At 32.8% G+C, this 20,414-nt stretch overlaps 1 protein-coding gene across 3 annotated transcripts in view; it reads left to right on the forward strand.

Annotated features, from left to right (window-relative positions):
* Positions 1-20,414, forward strand: part of TLK1 (tousled like kinase 1) — a 141,009-nt gene that overhangs the window by 101,561 nt on the left and 19,034 nt on the right. For all 3 annotated transcript variants that reach the window (XM_045558713.1, XM_045558715.1, XM_045558714.1), the window contains 3 exons: positions 4,949-5,015; positions 16,622-16,719; positions 19,239-19,320. In XM_045558713.1, the coding sequence (XP_045414669.1) occupies positions 4,949-5,015; positions 16,622-16,719; positions 19,239-19,320 (247 nt within the window). The remainder of the gene's footprint in view (positions 1-4,948; positions 5,016-16,621; positions 16,720-19,238; positions 19,321-20,414) is intronic.

Genomic DNA, 20,414 nt, shown 5'->3' on the forward strand with positions numbered 1-20,414 from the left:
TACTAAACCCTTATCAGATATATGATATGCAGATATTTTCTCCCATTCTGTCTTTTACTTTCTTGAGAATGTCCTTTGATGTACAAAAGTTTTAAATTTTTATTGTTTATTTTACTGATTTTTGTTGTTGCTCATGCTTTTGGTGTACAACTGTAAGAATCCTTTGCCAAATTCATGTCATGAAGATTTATCCCTATGTTGTCTTCTAATAGTTTTAGATAATTTTCAGTTAATTTTTGTACATGGGAAGGAGGTGGTGGGTCTAAATTCATTCTTTTGCATGTGGTTCTCTGGTTGTTTCAGCACCATTTGCTGAAAAGACTGTTCTTTCCCATTCTTTGAATGGTCTTGGTACCCTTGTTAAAAATAAACTGGCCATAGATTTTTGGGTTTATTTCTGAATTCAAATTTATTCATTGGTCTGTATGTCTACTCTTATGGCAGTACCACACTGTTTTGATTATTGCAGTAAATTTTGAAATTGGGAGTGTGAGTCCTCTAACTTTGTTTTTGCATTTTTCAACACTATTTCATCTGTTTTGGGCCCCTCGTAAATCCTTCCTTATGAATTTGAGCATTAGCTTTTCCATTTCAGCAAAAAGAGCCATTGGAGTTTTGATAGGGGTTGCATTGAATTTGTAGATCCCTTTGGAAAGTACTGTACTCTTTTTTTTTTTTTTTTGAGACAGAGTCTCACTCTGTTGCCCAGACTAGAGTGCCCTGGCGTCAGCCTAGCTCACAGCAACCTCAAACTCCTGGGCTCAAGCAATCCTTCTGCCTCAGCCTCCCGAGTAGCTGGGACAACAGGCATGCTTCACCATGCCCGGCTGATTTTTTTCGCTCTGTATTTTTAGTTGTCCATATAATTTCTTTGTATTTTTAGTAGAGACGGGGCTTTGCTCTTGCTTAGGCTGGTCGCAAACTCCTGAGCTCAAATGATCTACCCTTCTTGACCTCCCAGAGTGCTAGGATTACAGGTGTGACCGACTGCACCCGGCCAGTACTGTACTCGTAATGTTAAGTCTTTGAATCCATGAACATACGTTGTCATTTCATTTAGTTAGCTCTTTTTAAATTTCTTTAGCAATCTTTTGTGGTTTTTAGTATACAAGTCTGTCACCTTCTAGGTTAAATTTAGTCCTAGGTATTTTATTCTTTTGGATGGTATTGTAAATGTAATTGCTTCCTTAATATCCTTTTCAGGTTGTTCATTGCTTGTGTATAGAAACACAACTGATTTTTGTATATTGATCTCATACCCTGCAGCCTTGCTGAATTTATTTATTAGCTATAGTGGGTTTTTTTCTTGTACACTTTTGGGGATTATTTACCAATACAGTCACGTCATCTGTGAATACAGATAGTTTTACTCCTTCCTTAACAATTTGGATACATTTTATTTCCCTTTTTTATCAAACTGCTCTGGTAGGAGTTCCAGTAGAGTATTGAATAACAGTGGCAAAAGTGGGCATCATTACCTTGTTCCTGATCTTAGGGGGAAATCTTTCAGTCTTTCACCATTAAATATGATGTTAGTTGTTCCGGTTTTTTCAGAGGGTGGGGGGTTGGACACTGTTACAACCCAAAGTTGGTCTGTTTTTTATAAATGCCATTTATACTTTTGAGGAAGTTCCCTTCTATTCCTAGTTGTGTAGAAGTTTCTGTGGGGATATATGTTTTCATTTCTTCTGGGTGTATACCTAGCAGTGGTATTTCAGGGTCATCTAGTAATTCTATGTTTAATTTGTTGAAGAACTACTTAACTATTTTTCAAGCAGAAAACTCTTTTTAAAGGCTATTTTCAGAGCATAATAGTAGAGGGTAACTATTTTAAAAGGCAGACTAGTCTCATCCCCTCTATACTCCCCACCCCCATTTAAAAAATCTGATCTTCAATGCATGGCTCATGGTTAAATGTTCAAGGTTTGTTATATTATAATAAATAAATAGACTGTAAGTGCCTCTAATAGTCTGTTTACTGTAGTTTGTATTCCTTAATGTTGAGTCTTCATGCTTTTAAACAGAATGTCTTTAAAACACTGAATGTCAAATTTGTTTAAAATTAGTATCCCCTGTTTTCTGTTATTTCTACTAGCTATTTCTAATACTGTCATACCACATTTCTAGTAAACTATTGTAAAACACTTTTTAAATTAAAAATAAAATTCTCATTCACTCAAACTTATTATGGAAGATTGTTAGGAATTAAATCTTATGTTTAGAGTTTAAACTTGTTGACTTTTTAGATAAAAGTTAATTTATAGAAACCTACTGAACAACTTTATTTAGGAGCTTTAGCGTGCTCCTAAATAAATATACATGATGTATGTGTGCACATAATAAAATATTAATAATTTAGTCTGATATCAGATATGATTCATTTAGAAAGAGATCAGTTATATCTTTGCATTATCTGTGAATAAAAGATTTGCTAAGTAACTTAATCAACTGACTTGCTTGAGAGGGTGGATTTTTTTTTAAGCATCTAAAAACAAATGAAAATAATTGGTAATTAAAAACCATTAATGTTAACATTTTCCTAGCTTAGCTCTTTTCATTCTATGCAATAAAATCCTATTTCTTTAAAGAAGATTGTCCCCAATTTTTTAAATATATCGATTTCTTTGAGAACATTTTTCATTAAAGCAAATAGACAACAGATATCTAAAAAGCTACTATATGTCGGGTAATGCCTAATGGAAAGATGCAGAGAAATGTAAGAAATGGCTCTTTTGCCAATTTAGGGGTTTGCATTCTAATTGTCAACATAAGACACTGGAATAGGACCTCTTAAACTGGGGTCTGTGAACCCCAAGATGATATATATGTAAAATTTTCTGGGGGGAGTGTTTATAACTACCTTCAGATTTCTTTTAGTTATCTATGATTGTAAAATGGTAAGAATTCACTTTCCTGGAAAAGTCAGTAGCCTGCCAACTCAAGACAACAAAATATCATTCCCCCAAATTGCAGAAAGTCCAGCCATCTGCATGTGTAGGAGCTTTGCAATTTTGCATGATAGGCAAACTTCTTGGTAGGATACGACTACACAAATTTCAGAAAACTCAAGTCATGTACTAATTTTGGTTTATGAATACCAAATTTTAGCCATTTTGTAACTCAAAATCAAAGTATAGAATTATATTTTGTTCCTATATAGAAAACAAAAAAGATTTACATATCTTTAAAAAATTAATTCTGAGCCCATCCTGTGGCCTACTAGTGAGATTAAAACCATACTTAAGAATGGGAGATTATGATATTGTTATACAGGTAAATTTCCACCAGTGACATAAACCTGTATACATATCTAGAAGCTTTTTGCCAATTTTCATACAGATTTCCTTAAGTGGGTTAGTTGAGATATTATCAATTTTTGTTTCCAAACCTCATTTTCTGTTAATATTACCTTTCTGAACGCTTCTCCCTCTCTCCCCTTGTCTCTGTTCACACTGCAACATTTAATTCTCTAGATATACTATAAGCAACTGCTGCAGCTGTCAAGTATCGCTATATTCAGTGTAATAAAATGCAGTAGTTGAGTTACTCTAAGACTGGGTAGAGAGATTTAATTTAAAATGTTTAACTTTTAACTGTTAGGATGTATCTAGTGGAATATTAACTGAATTTCTTGGGGTTTTATTTCATTTGCATACCCCGTTTTTAGAATTAGTAAATTTAATTAGCATCTAGCTAAAGGGAAATAGCATTTATACTAAATGTTGCTTAGGGACCTGAACCAAACATAAATAAATCACACCTGAGTTAGGAGTTTAAGCAGCTACCCTCAGAACGCATAAGTAAGCTAATAAACAAGGGCTTGAATGTGATAGATAACAGCAGTTCTTTCAAATTGGAGTATGATAATGTGGAAGTTACTTTGTTGTGGGGTGATTTTTTTTTCTTTTTTTATCAGAACACAGAATCATTTTTTCTTAGGAAATGTTATTAAAATAAAGTGTATAAGTTTTGTTATGGTTCTGTATATATTAAACTGGTTATTTTTCAAAGTTATATAAGAATATTTGAAAATAAAAATAACCATGCAGCACTTTCAGGATTTAAAGTTTTGTATCTATTTATTAAGAATGTGAAGTATAAGAATTTGGTACTTTGACTGTAGTTTTAGTATTTATATTGCTTATTCACCCCTAACATTGAAGAAGAATCCTTTTTTTTTTTTTCTCTTTTTAAAACTATGCCCAAACTGGACTGACTCCCTTTACAGTGATTTTCCGTTACTCTTAAGAGTAAAATTTAAATTCCTTACTTGACCCACAAATCCATACATGATATATACCGCTGTTTGCCTCTCCTACTACTACTCGCGGCCTCTTTGACTACATTCTGATGCTCAGATTTTTTTCTCTTCTACTTATATGCCAACACTGTTTTCATCTTAGGGTCTGTGTACTTACTATAATCCATGTCTTGAATATACTCCCCCAGGTCCTTCATGGTTGTCTTTGATGTTTAGATCAAGGTCATCTCCCTAAAACCCAGTCTGAATTAACATAATACAATTAGTCATTACCACACCACCCTTTTTTGTTTTCTTCATAACATTTATTGTTACTTAAAGTTGTTTTATTTCTTCATTAAATGTTTTCTTTTCTACCTCCTTACCTATAGGGTAGTGCTCAAACTAAAATGTAAGGAGAAATTGTCTTGTTTTTCACTGGATACTTAGGATCTAAATTCTGGAACATTGCTTGATATGTGATATTCATTAAACAGTTGTGGAATTAGTTAATTCTTCCATCTATAAGTATTAAATATATTCTGAAGAATATTTTAAAAGAGTTTTGGCTTATATATTTTATTTTGGGCTGTAAGTTGTCCACGTTAGTATTTCCATTTGATTAATTTTATCATATTTGCTAGTTGTTTAATAAGAAATAATAAGTATTAATCTCAATATGTAGAATTAAAATTTCACTTTTGACAGGTTGACTTTGGCAGAATATCATGAACAGGAAGAAATTTTCAAACTTAGACTAGGACATCTCAAAAAGGTATGTGAAGCATATGCTGGATTTTTACTTGAACTTGTTACCAGAGTTTGTAAAGAGTTTCAAGTCTCTTAAGAAACCAAAATTTAAGAGAGATCCCAAATTAAAAACTTTAGATAAAAATAGAGGTGCAGTAAGTTACATTTTTATGTTGAGTATATTAAACTAACATTTCTTTATCTTGTGGCAACTTAAAAATCTTTAGATGCTGATATAAACCAGGTCCCTGTAGTGGAGGAGTGATTCCTGGCCAGACCTCCAGGGTCTTTAGATTACTCTGTTTAAGTACTACCTTTGGTAAAAAAAAAAAAAAAAAAAGCTTCATTTTTAAAATGAAATGCAAAATTCCATATTGTTTGTGTCCGTTTCATAGTAAATTGAAATAACAATCATAAATAAATAGCAAACCTATTTCTTTGGCTTAACGTTAATTAATTTGTTGGAGGCATGATTAAATGTATTGATTAAAATATGTACATGGAAAAATTTAAAAGAGCCTAATCATCAGTAATAGTATAAAGTGATATAATTTAGAAAAAATGTTACTATGTATTATAGTAAATTTTTAATGTGTAGCTTTGTACTTATTTGTAAACTCTGAAATTGTAATCAGTCCATTGTTTTTACAGGTCTTTTAATTTAAACCATTTCAAAGAAGTAGTAATAACAAAGTAGATTTTTTTCCCCACAAAATGAAGTTACTCAACAGACGTAAAATTCTTTCTCTTTGACCCAATTTTTAATTCTTCTTTCTGCTTGTCACGTTGTTAAAAATTTTTTAATAGGCTGAATTATAGCTAAAACTGAGTTGGGGAATTAATTGAAGATAGTATCTATGAAGTCGTCTCCATGGGATAGGGTGAGGTAGAACAGAGAAACCCATTCTGGTAGCAGTTATTATTACACTATATATTAATTTGTTTTTAAAATGTTATTAACATGCTGGGGACCCCTACCATTTCATTACAGGAAATATGAAAAATTATAAATGTTTTATATATAATTTAAATTAGTGTCCTTTACTATGCCATGTCTGTCTTTGCCACTATGCAGAAAGCTTCAACCTCAACTACTTGAACAGTGAATTCTGAAATGACTTATTTTGGTCTTTTTTTTTTTAAGTCCTTCTATTCTGTTCTATTGTAACTATTGACAATTTTTCTTCCTCTTTGAGAATATAGTTGGCAACTTCAGTCTATTCTCTATGACAGATGGAGCTTTAGAACTATAATAATAATTTTATAAAAAATGGAACTATAGAAGGGAAGGGGGATTTTTAGTACAGAATGAGCTATAAGTATTTGTGTGCCCACTTAAGCTATTTTGAAAATGAATTCATAGGGACATATGCTTGATGTTCCATATAAAGATTTAACAATTATTTTCTAACTAGCTTTTAGTGATAAAGGGATACTAAGTATTTACTTAATTATAGTGATACTAAGTATGTACTTAGAGCTTTGACTGGACGGTTATTATTTTCACATATAATAGAAAATTTTAAATTACTCTTTCTATTGCTGACATTTTACATGTGTGCCTTATTTTATGAAAATCTGTTATATAAAATCTGAAATTATAAAGCAGTTAAATTAGGAATTGGCTATTTCAAAAAATACATTTTTGAAAAGGCTTCAAAGGAAAGTTTGTTTTTGGTTGGTTGGTGGTTGGTTGATTTTAAAGCTTTCCAGATACTTTGAAAACATTTGGTTTCTGTGAAAAATACTTTGGTTTTCTAAAGTGAGGTATACTTACATGTCTAGATATTATATAAACACTTGTAAAATGTTCTAGAGTACCACACCTTTCCTTCTAACCTTCATATTCTCCTCTTTCTCAGTGTTTGACTTCTACATTTTTTGTATTTACTTGTTCTTTCTAATAATTGTCCCCTCCATAATCTCTTTACTGCTATTTTTTCTTTTAGCTTTTATTGAATTTACTGAGCAGTCTTAGATTTCTGACTTCATCTTCTTCTTAACCAATTTACAACATAACTTTTCTTTTCTTTAACTTCCATCGTGGAATATTTGGGGAGAATGGATCAACTAATAATGCTGAAACATACTCTCATGTCATAAATATTCATATTTTCTTCTGAGAGGCTATTTTGGGTGAGAAGAATGAATGCATTATGAAGAAAGTTAATAGTAGTACATGCGGAGAACAAAAGTGAGCAAATAGTGTCACCTTATAACATTAATAGCAGTTGTCTGCTTACAACTGGGTACTAATTTTTTAGTTATACAATTAAAAAATAATAGGCAGTAAATAGCATGTATTAAAAATAAGTTATCATTCTATCTGGAAAAAATCAATTTTAGATCAGATAAAAAAATAAAAATAAGTTATCATTCTAAAGCACAGTTGGAAAATAGGTCATTAAAAATAGGTCATTCTGGGCCGGGCGTAGTGGCTCATGCCTATAATCTTAGCACTCTGGGAGGCCAAGGCGGGAGGATCATTTGAGCTCAGGAGTTCAAGACCAGCCTGAGCAAGAGTGAGACCCTGTCTCTACTAAAAATAGAAAGAAATTATATGGACAACTAAAAATATATATAGAAAAAATTAGCCGGGCATGGTGGCACATGCCTGTAGTCCCAGCTACTCGGGAGGCTGAGGCAGGAGGATTGCTTGAACCCAGGAGTTTGAGGTTGCTGTGAGCTAGGTTGACGCCACGGCACTCTTATCGTGGGTAACATAATGAGGCTCTATCTCAAAAAAAAAAAAAAAAAAAATAGGTCATTCTGTTTTCTAAAAGAGTGATTAGGTTAGGTAAACTTACAACTAACACCTCTTGTCTTATCGGCTCCCTATACACCTGGGTTTATTAAGCTGACATGAACTATACCCCAGCTTGTAATTATATAGCTTCTACTACAGGCTAGATCTGATCTGATCTGTGAATATTTGATGTTCATTATATCCTACATAGGAAATATAACCTGTGGTATGTCAGTTTAGGGTTTAGATTTGGAGCCTGGCATACTCTTGCATTGCAAGGGTGACTCATTCTCTCCATTTTGTAAGCTCTTGACATAAAGTAGAATTAATCATCAGATTAAGTTTGTTAGTGCTGAAGGACAAAACTTCACTGGGAAGCCCAGGCCATGTGGACTTACAAGAATAAGAGTCCTATTTTTCTTGAAATGGATAATTTATGACATGTATTATATTTCATAATAATAATTGAATAGGAAAACTAAAATGTAAAAAAAATATATTTACTATTGAATAAATCACAAAGTTTAGTTCACATTTTATGCTACTCTGTAGGATTAGAAAAATAATAAATCCAAAGCTGTTAAAGTATGATAGAGTAAAGAATGAGAAATAGGTAGAAATTTCCAAAAGTTAAGTACATGGATAAAATAAATAGATATTTCTAGTTACCACCAAAAAGTAAATGTAAACTTACTTATGGGCTTATTAGTTTCATCTTGTGAGAGTAGAAAAATCATTGTGCAGCATCACCTTTTTTTCCCACTGTATCAAGAGTTTTATCTAATATTTATTTAGTTGTTATCAGTTTATACAATCATTGCTCACTCATTCACTAAGTGATTTATTGCCACATCTTGCCTGGTACAGGCATGATTCAAATTCCCATTTCAAGAGAATTACATAATATTACTTTATAGACTTTGAAGTTTTAACTGTATTTGAGTGAACATTAATTTTAACTTTTTGAGTGCTGTGATGTTCTGTATATGCTTTTTCTGAAGTAATACTGCTAGTAAGTGACAAACCCAGAACTTGCACGTTTTCTCACTCCTATTTCAATGGCTATTTGTATAATTTATTCCTAGAATTCTTTTGTTGTAGATGAATAGAAAGTTGATTCTTCATATTCAGAAGAATTAATTCACTTGTAGCTTTCATTGCATCTCTCTTAGAATAGTAGGAATTTCGCTTTTCCCAAATTTTTTTTTAGAAATATGCTTTCATTTTCATTACAGATAAAGGAGGGCAGTTTTAAATAGATTATTTTTCACACACTTTTTTCTTTCTCTTTCTCTCACATATTTCCTTTCTTGGGAATTATGTTAGTGACTGCTGTATCAATTAGAACATTTCTTTATTATTAGCTAATGTATTGATTTTCACTCGTATTGATTTTTACTCAATTTATTTTTAAAGGTCAACAGAGAAAGCACATTTTTTTAAAAAAAACTATATTCTCTAGAATAATTTTTTGTGTATCTTAAAGATTTCACAGAACCATGTAATAAAATATATGGAGACGAGAAAATTATTCCTGAAAGTATTTCAAAAAGAACAGGTAACTTTTTTGTTACCAGTAATTACATTAAACTTCCCCAATTATCACTTATTGAAAGCTGCAGTTGCAAAGGAAATAATTTCTCATCTTTAAAAAGTTATTTCTTCGAGGCAAAGGTACTAATGTTATCTGTGGGTTTGAGGAAACTACTCATATACCAGTTTGCTTTTATGGTTGATCTTGTCTTGATACCAGTCTTTGATAAATTCCAGTTATGGGAGAGTTTATGTGGCATATCGGTTTAGGGTTTAGATTTGTCTTTATGATTCAGAAACTCTGCTAGGTTGATTGTAAAGTCAGATCATTATTCTAGAGTGAAGAACACCGCGTGGATGTGCTTTCAAGGATTGTCACTAAATTAATGAAAATAGCTAAAAAAAAAAAAAACCCTGAAAAACTAACTTCATTGTAATAGATTCTCTTCAGTCATAGTATTTTTAAAACATACCACCCCAAACTGATGAGGAAATAAGAATTTTGAAAGTTATTAGAACCAATAACTATGTCTTGACACTGCTGTTATTCCGGATTGTGATATGAACACCGTGTGGGTATGTGTTGCTCTTTATTTTCTAGTTTTCAAATTTTGCTGTCTTCTTGATTTTAAATATTTGACTAGTTGGAGAGAATGCATACAGAAAGTTTGTCATCTCTGTATGGAATATTAAATAGTTTAGTTGGGATTGGCTTTAATGTGTGTGTTTTGGTGTATGTGTATGAGAGTACGTTTATTTGATTTATAAGCCCTGGATATAAGTGCCAGAAGTTTTATTGGAAGAACATAACCAATTTGTAGTTGAAACAGGATTAGTCAAGAATCATCAGCACCAACACAAATGTATCTTTGCAGACCGAAGGAAGCAACTAAAAAATTTACAGTCATCTCAATCTCTACTAAAACAAAAATCACATCCAACATGCCACCTGACACCATTTCTTTCTCTCTCTCTCCTTTGCTCCTTGCGATGTGGCATTCATCTCTCCTTGTGCCTCCGTTCTGAAGAGATAACAGTATAGCAACAACTCTGCCACTGAAATCCTGTTCTCTGACCGATATTGGCACCTGCAAAGAGAAACAACCAGTAACAGGCAGCAGCAGCATCAGTATTAATCTTCCATGATGAAATCTTTACAGGTCAAGAACAAGTACAGAGCTCTTTACTCACTCCTTCACAGTGGACCATGCAACTAGTTGAAATGGAAGACAATGGATTGTCTACAAGCCTTTTGAACAGTGGAAAATACAGGGCGTTGGTTTTAGGTGAATTAACTCCCACATATTCTTGAAGTTTGATATCCCCTTTGGTCTTTCTTTCTAGAATACCATTGTCATCTGATTTATCAAATCCTTAGTAGGACCACAAAGAATAAGTTTGCATATGTGACGTTTCTTGTCACTTTAGGTTCAAATGAAATAAAATAATGAACAACATGCTAGAGAGCTTAATCTTTAAATCTACATGGCCACCTTTATATTTATAGCCATGATTGGAAGAAATCTTTTGGGAATTCTTCTTTCAGTTAAAGCCACCCACGTTATACATTATGTTTCTGTAGAGTATAACACAAGATGCTACTTGTGTAGGCAGTAGTTTTCAGTGGAATTCTGGTGAAAGTGCACTATACTAGAAAAAGTCACAATTAAGCCCATGAAGAATGTTATGAGGTTCTTGACTTCTTGGTATATGTGGGCAGGAAAGGTTCCAAGAAGAGTGCTGGAATTCTACACTTGACATTTTGTGCTCACCACTGCTTCCCATTTAAAAATAAGTAATAATCTATGAAAGATACCTGTGCTGAGAGAACATGTAACTAGCTGTAGATGGGAAAACTCAGTGATTATGTTCCTATCTCTTGCTCTCATGGATCTACAAACATTCCTGGCTCTGTTTTTCCTCACTTAGAATCACTTGATAATGGTCAGTTACCAAACTGAAAATGTAGAGGTGTTTTACTTCCCTAGTGTTTAATATTAATCTAGTTGTTGTATAGACAATGCAATTAAAAACATTTTGGAAAGACTCTTACAAGTCATTTTAACCATCAGAGCAGGGTTTAATTAATTCAGGTATCTAAGTTTAGCCCAGAGATCACTGTTTCACAAAAAAGAGAAAACAGTTGCTTGGCTACTGGCTCTTCCCAATCAGAACTATAAATCCATGCCATTTATAGACATATATGCATAATGGAATTGTAGACTAGGTTAAAAGGAAGCAGAAAGCTTGGAGAAGGGCTACAGTGTGCTGTACTAAAGCATTGTATCTATATGTGCTAGGGCTTTGTGTTAGCACCTTCATTAGTGTTAAGCGTTAAGGAAGGAGTTTCACCCCCATAATACAGCTGCTGTAATTTTTTAAGTATCTTAAATATTTAAAATAAAATATTATTATGGGGCAGTAGTTTCAAAACTGAGTAAATTTCATACTTGCTTTGTCTAGGTGAGTTTTTTTGGTTGATTTGTTGGTTTATATTTCCCCTGGTTCACATCTCATGTGCCCTTATTTAGGATACAGGAAATCATATAATCTGACATATCATGAGGATAAATTTCAAGTAAATTGGTAATTTTCTCCTTAATTCTTTTTTTCTGTACTGCCTTTCCATTAGCTTTTAGTAGTGCCCTTTGTTAATTTCACCTTTCACTTTCCTGGTGATAAACTTTTAGAATGGCATTATAAGTAGTTTATGAAATTAAAACAATTTTTTGAGATCTTAGAGATGTTAACTTTTAAGGGATTAATATTGTTCATATTACTAAAGTAAATTTGGTATTAAATTTTGAAAGCTAATTCTGAATTAAGCTTTCTTAAAGCAAGTAATGTTGTGGTATTATTGAATAGATTGTTCCAGGCTATATGCTTTTCTCTGCTTCCACCATCTTTATAATATACCACACAGAAGTTCTTTTCTTTTATCAATGCTCATAGATTACAGGCAAGCTGAGATTGATATATCAGCCTATCTTGGCTTTATAGAAAGGCAGTTCTTAGAAGTTGAATTTTTTTGTGGGAATAACAAGTAATACACTTTCAGGATTTACTAAAACTAGTCTGTTTAATTTTTTCAGTAGATATATTGGTTGTACATATTAAAATGCATTTTATAACTCTTTACGCTTTATAGCTTTTAATACCTACCTACATACTCCACCTTTCTTTTAATAATTGCCTTTTGAAAAATTGCCATTATGAGAAATGTTCAAGAATACTTCAAATCCAGCTAAATGCAAATAAACCGGGAATTTTATGGAAATTTCACATTGCTATAACTTACTTTTGGTTTAGAGAATTGAACCAAAGGGATATTAAGTTGCCAGAAGAGACTTTGATTACAAATAGAAAGTATCTCTATGCTGAAGATCAGGTGATGGACAAACTCTTCTGGTTAAGTCGCTATGGGATTTATCTTCCATATAAATCTTTAAAAATTAGAAACATTGGAAGGTGTTTTTTGCAGGTTACTTAAATAGTGAGACAATATTCAGATCTGTTGTTGTATACTTATATGATTTGGTTTTTTTATTTAAGTAATTCAGAATATTAGAGCTTGTTTTATAATAAAATACTGTTAAGACAGCTGCAGTATGCACTATTAAATTGTCTATTGTATCTTTTTTTTTAAACAGGAGAGCCATGTCCTTTATTGTGTATTTGTCACCAGAGCTACCTCTCTCTTTAATACAATCTATTCTTACTCATGTCACTTCTGCATTGTAATTAAGCCAGCAGACATCAGAGATGTCTATTTCCAGATGCTGTATGTCTCTTTGTTTCTTCTAGATTTTCTCTGCTTTAATTAACTGCTCTGTTTAGTGGATGAATCCAGGATTGAAACTTTGTATTCTTACTAAGCACAATTTAGCTGATTGGAGTCTCTCTTTCATTCTACTAATCTGGCCTAGTTTTGCCATGAGTTTGAGGATTCCATTCTGTGACGAATTCAGATCAGTTGTGAGCCCACATCATCTTTTCTCCTGAATCCTTGGAAAAAGATTAATTCCTGAGGATGGTCCAGAGGTCAATGTCAGTCTCAAGCAAAGAGAGTGTATCCTACAGGATAGATCTTTGGAAATGATTTGTACCAAAGATAAATTACTTGTTGAGACTACTCCATTCTAGACTATTATACCCTGGGGCCTGACCCAAACTGAGCCTTGTCCCTTTCTATGAGGAGAGGGTACTAGACAGTATTGCCCTAGCATTCGCCTACAAGTTTGTTTGTTAGGCTTCTCAGGCTCCTGTAACAAACTATCAGACTGCGTCGCTTAAAGAACAGAAATTTTCTTTTTCATAGTTCTAGACTCTAGAAGTCCAAGGTTAGAGTTCATTTTCTGGTGAGGGCTCTCTTCATGGCTTGCATATGGCTACCTTCTCATTTTGTCCTCACATGGCCTTTGTGCTCCTGGATGGGGGTGGGAGATCGTCTTCTCATAAAGCCACTAATCCCGTCATGAGGGCCCCATCCTCATGACTTAATTTCACTGTGATTACCTCCCAAAGACCTCATCTCCAAATGCCATCATATTGAGAGGTTAGGATTTCAATATATGAATTTGGTGGAAGACATTCAGTCCATAGCAGTAGGTATACATACTTACTCTCAGTGGAATTTTTAGAGTTGCAAAATTATCTTTCTCCCAGAAATGAGTCACTTTGTTTTAAGATCCAAGATATCGTGAAATACTAAGTTACAAGAAGAAAGATGTAATATATTTCACTGACTATGGTAGATTTGTGTCTGTTTGTATGGATATAAGACTCACTTATGGCTCCTTCCCTTGACATTTCCTTTTTTTTTTTTTTTTTGAGACAGAGTCTCACTCTGTTGCCCAGGCTAGAGTGCCGTGGTGTCAGCCTAGCTCACAGCAACCTCAAACTCCTGGGCTCAAGCAATCCTCCTGCCTTAGCCTCCCAAGTAGCTGGGATTACAGGCGTGCGCCACCATGCCCAGCTAATTTTTTCTATATATATTTTTAGTTGTCCATATAATTTCTTTCTATTTCGCTCTTGCTCAGGCTGGTCTTGAACTCCTGACCTCGAGTGATCCTCCCGCCTTGGCCTCCCAGAGTGCTAGGATTACAGGCATGAGCCACCGCGCCTGGCGGACATTTCCTTTTTAAGTACCCAGAATCCATCTTTTTTCCCCTTGTGGTACTGGCATTTTGTTTTTTCCAGTAAACTTAACAATTGAAACTAAATGAAGCTTGCCTGTGCTTTGCTTTTGTAAGATTTTATGGGACATATTTTTCATGTTTTATAGAGGGGGAAAACACTTGATTTAATTTACTGACAGGCATATATTTTACTGTCTTTAACAAGTATTTATTTTGCAATATTGATTGTTTCCATTGTATAGACATCTGAAGATTATAAAACAAATGTAATTATGTGCAGCAACCTAGCTGAAGCTTGTAATGATATATTTATGACTCAATAAAATTTAACTTCTTTAAATTCACTGTTGAATAATTCACTCTGTGCCATAATTTCAAATAAAAGTTAAAGCAAGTATTTCTGCTGCTATTCTAATAGGCTTTTCATAATTTTATCAGATTATTTAAAATTTCACCAGCCTACCAGATGTTTAGCCGCTTCCTACATGTGTGAGAATCACATTAATGCAACTTTTAAAGCAACAAACTTTAGTAACTTGAAGAGAAAAAGTTACTGCTTTCTAGATTCTGTAGTGTAAATAAATTTAAATTCTTTCATACTCCTGGGCTTACCTATATGGCCAGTTTCTTATTCTACTTTATATGACTAAATTAAGACAACTAAGCTGTGTTTTGAGCTTATTGTTCCCCGGCCCTTAAATTCATTTCCTGTTCGTATAATGAATCTTTGATTATTAATCTAGGATATCACCTTTTTTCTTTTTTTACATTAAGATTAAAAATATTTGTGACTGAAGCTGTAACATTGAGGAAATTTCAGTTAAATTAAATTAGTCTATTTCATGTACCTATTTCAGAAAAATCTCCCAAAAATTCTAGGAAAGTTTATCTTCACTTATTTTGAAATTTTCTATTTGCCATGTAATAACTAATCTACATTAAATATCTCTGCAACAAGTAGTGGTTGAATATCATTTTAAAATAATAAAAATATTTCAAATTTATTTTTTAAATCTGCGAAGATTTAGTTTTTTTCTAAAATACTTAAAATTTTCCTTTCAATTTGTGTTTTAGGTATATGTGTAATAGACTATACCTCTATTATCTATCTTCTAATGAAATGAATGTATTTATGTTTTCAAAGTAAATTTCAGAATTACTAATTTTCTTTGAGGTAAAGGATTTTTTAATATCAAAAGATAAATTACTAGGAAAAAAACAGAGGAGCTAATGAAATAGAGGAGTATTTAAATGTAGTATTCAGAAATAACCTCTGTTCAATGTGTTCTAGATTTACAATTATACTGGGTACACATTTAGGCCAAAGGAACCTGTATTTATTTATTCAACAAATATGTATTCAGAAATACTTTAAAATTGAGCATTTCTAGAAATTTTCACTGAAATTAGGCATATTCTTAAGTGGTATTCAAATTTGTTTTCACAAAGGGGGTGGATATAAGACATGGGTGATATGTTTGCTTATTTGTTTTAGTGTCTAGTTTTAAAATGTTCTGAAAGTTGTATACTACAAAACAAATATATTTATCAAAATTTGTATATTAAATGATTGTTAAGTAATTTCTTTAGGGTTTGTTTACATCTTCTCTGATAACTGAGGGTCTGCCACAGCAATCCATAAATTTTTTGTCACAATATCTCTTTAGGATTGAAGTGAGATTTACCCAAAATGAATGGTCAGGTTGTATATGTGTATTTGTATTACAAATGCTGTAAGGCCTAGGAATAATTAGTTTTGTCTTCTTCCTTTCTTCCTTTTTCAATTATTGTAAAAATTTTTTTTCATTTTATCTGTTTTCTACTAATAAATTATTCCCTCCTAAATGAAAATTTGGGTGGACCAGAAATAAAATTTTCAGCTCATTTTGTGTTATATGTCACTTTCCAGCTACCTTGCAGTCACTTTCAGTATAGACATTATAAAAATAGATTTCTTGTATAAAAGAGAATAAAGCCCAGCATCTCATTAGGAATAGATAGATTTTTATGTGGAGGATGGTTTCTTGAAATAGGCTTTTTGCCTTATCTCTTTCCATCTTTCAGGCATTGAAAAGAGCACTTGGTCTTTTAACTCAGTGGTACTTTATAATACTATTCTTTCCATCACTGTAAAAAATTGATGCATGGATAAAAATATCTTTTTTATATCAGAAATAAATTGAGCTTGTTATAGTCCCCTCTCTTCATTTTCAGGAAGAGGCAGAAATCCAGGCAGAACTTGAACGTTTGGAAAGAGTCAGAAATCTTCACATACGGGAGCTCAAAAGAATAAACAATGAAGATAATTCACAGTAAGTCATTATTTGTATTTCACAGTTTTATATAATTAAAGTCCCCCCCTTCATAGAGAGCATAAACAGTATTTCCTTGTTGGGGTGTCTCATCAGACTTAGAAAAGATCCAAAGTTCTTCCCATGGCTTGCAAGGCCTTTTGTGATCTGATCTCTGGCCACCTCACCCTCCACGCTGGGCTTTTGTGCTTGTCATCGCCTCTGCCTAAAATGTTTCTCCTTTAAATATCTGAGTGGCTTACTCCTTATTTCACTCCAAATGTTCATTAGAGAGGCCATCCTTAGACCACCCTATCTAAAATGGGCAATGCCAGCTTCAATCCATTTCCTCTTTTAATATCATTACCTTGCTTTATTTTTTCATAGTATTTGTCACTATCTGGAATTGTTCATTTATTTTTAAGTTATCTGTCTTTTCCTCACTAGAATGTAACCTTCATGAGAACAAGGACTTCATTTTGTTCTTTCTGTATTTCCAGAGCCTAGACCAGTGCCTGGCACATGATAGGCACTTCATAAATATTTGTAACTGCATACCAAAGTTAATGTTACAGTAGTGAAGGAGAAGTTATCACTAAAGGTATTTCAGTGAGTCATGTCTTTAGCATTATGCAGGAATTTGGGAAGAAAATGGAAAAGAAGTACAAGTTATAGTCTCTGTTCTTAATGCCTGGTTATCAAAAAATGAATACCGTAAATAGCAAATGTTAAGGGAATTCAAAGAAGAGAAAATATCTGTGGGCTTGTGGAAGCTCTATAAAGAAGGTAAAAATTGAGCAAGAAGATAGGAATAGAAATTAAGCAAGATACTACTTGGCTTTAATGTGAAAGAAGGGAAGGGGCCTATAATCAGTGGCTCATGCCTATTATAATCCCAGCACCTTGGGAGGCCAAGGCAGGAGGATGACTTGAGGCCAAGAGTTGGAGACCAGCTGGGCAATGTAACGAGACCCTGTCTCTGCAAAAAAAAAATATATATATATATTTTTTTTTTCTGATTAAAAAAAAAACCGCAATGAAATTTGTCTGTTTACACTTATTCATGTAATTTAAAGCTTCATGACTTCATATGAGTATCAAAACTGGAAATGACCAATTTCTTTTGTGAAATATGAATATCCTGCTCAGCAGAAGGCCTATTCATGATTTTCTATGTATATTTAATTCATAATATACATATTTTTCCAGTGTATGGGGTGAATGAAATAATATAGAATAATCTGAATTCTGTCAGATTAAAATTCTTGTAAAGCAGATGGAGCAAAACTAAAATTAACTGTTCTGAAAATTATGTTCAAACTTTGTGCATCTGATTTAGATTGATGAAAATAAAGTGAATTATTAGGCTTTGCAGTTTGGCTTGAAACTAAGCAGAAATCTCTTTTATTTATAAAATTTGTCAAGAAAGCTTAAATTACCAAATCTATAGTCAATTGATTTTAAATAAAATAACAAAATATAACGTATTTGCATCAGGAATCATATAACTATCATTGACTTTTTTTTAAATTTTGAAATTGTACATTTTGGAACCACATTTTTCTGTTAATCCCTACTGTGTATTAGCGATTAAGCAAGTTACTTAACCTCTCTCTGTGCAGCAGTGCCTTCATCTGTAAAATAGGCATAGAGCCTACCTACTTTATAGGGTTGGTTGAGAACTAAATGAGTTAATACATGTAAGTGCTTAATACAAATTGAACATCCTAATTCTGGAAGTCCAAAATCTGAACTGCTCCAAAATTTCAAACATTTTTATCACTGACGTGATGCTCAAAAGAAGTGCTCATTGGAGCATTTCAGATTTTGGATTTTCAGATTCGGGATGCTCAGTAGGTAAGTAGAATGCAAATATTCCAAAATCGAAAAAAAAAAAAAAAATCCAAAACACTTCTGGTCCCAAGTGTTTCAAATAAGAGATACTCAACCTGTATATAGCAAGTAAAATAAATGTTAAATAGTAATAGTGGTAGTATTATCTGTGAGTGATTTTTTAAAAGGTTTTAAAAATCTTTACTTTTAAAGTTGGTGGTTAAAATTTTATTTTATAGAAGCTCCAAAGACAGTAAAATTTAATCATCAGTGAAGGCTAATTTATATATATAATTATTTTTAATCCTGTGTCAATACTATAAAACCTTGATTAATTATAACTTCCAATATAAAAGTATATTTTTCTGAGAGAAGTATTTACTACTGAGTAGATAAAGGATTTTATAAAGCTTTTGGCAATATAGCGATTATTATGTCTTTATGCAAGTGCTATAATTGATCATTGAACTTGAATATTCAGCTATAAAAGTTAAGCTTTGTGAGCACTAAGGCCTTAAGATGGGTGATAGTCATGCAGGCAAACTGGTAGAAAGTTAAAAGAAATATTGAATGGATTGTGAGATTAGCAGTAGTGTAAATGAGAAAGAAATGGCCAGGAGTAGAATAAGAAAGTAGAACTTTAATGTAGAAGGAACTTTTTTGTGTGTCTTTTAATGTGCCTAAGTTTTTTTTTCCCCACCCTTAAGGTTCAAAGATCACCCAACGTTAAATGAAAGATATTTATTGCTTCATCTCCTTGGTAGAGGTGGCTTTAGTGAAGTGTATAAGGTAATGTAAATTTTATTCTGTTCTTTACACTAATACAGCAAAGATATAGAAGTGTACAGTTAATAAGTACTTGTCTTTTGTTTATTGATCTTATGACTGATTTTCTGTCCTCTGATTACAAAAAAGGGTTTGTTGTGATTTATGTTATCTTATCTCCAGAGTCTAAAGACTGTCCTTGCCACTTGTGCAGTCCCTCTGATATTTGGTACCTAGTCACCATCAGCCAGTCTGATACAAATAATAGCAACCATTTGAATCAAGATAGGCAGGTAGCTATTTAATATACTACATTTATGGAAAGATTGTACTCTTTAATTTACACGTGTCTGAGCCTTAACATGTCCTGAATTTATCCAAACTTCTACTTGTTTTAAGGCCATTGTTTCTCAAATGCGTATGTATAAATGTAGGCATTTTTACTCACCATATTTACTATTTTATCTTTCTTTTTTTTTTTACTTTACAGTGTATCTTTTAGTCCAACCTTTAAATAACGGGGTTCCTAAAGTCTATTTTATCATTCTGTATTTTCCCTTTAGAAGATTTTTATCCCCTGTCATTCACTGAGTTACCATGTTTGATTTTACCCCTAGATTTATAAATCTAGCCCATACTTTCTTTCTGAGTTCCATCCTTTGAGAGTGTTTGTGACTATTCACCTTATGTGGGTGCTTCATAGGCACTGCAAACTCATGTCTGAAATAGAAGTTATCATCTTCTCCAAAACCCCTTCTTTTAACATTGTTTCCTACTTCAGTATGTACTATTGCCATTTATCTGCCTGGTCCCTTGAGTGAGTGAAAAACATAAAAACCATCCTTTGCTTTTGCTATCCCTTAGTTCCCTTCCCCTAGCATCCCTGGTACCTGCTGTTATTATGTCATTAAGTTCTCCTAAATCCAGTGATGACCCTTGTCCTCTGTCTCTTAGCTCAAGGATTCTTCCCAAACCTACTAACTGATCACTTTCTTGTGGTCATTGCGTTTTTCCAGTGCATTTTGTACACTGCAACTAGAGTAACATTTTCATAAAAAGCAATCTGATCATCTCTCCTGCTTAAAAGCCCTAGTAGCTTCCTATTTGCTCTTAGGGTG

Source organism: Lemur catta, chromosome 8 (genome assembly GCF_020740605.2).
Source record: "Lemur catta isolate mLemCat1 chromosome 8, mLemCat1.pri, whole genome shotgun sequence".
Lineage (NCBI taxonomy): Eukaryota > Metazoa > Chordata > Mammalia > Primates > Lemuridae > Lemur > Lemur catta.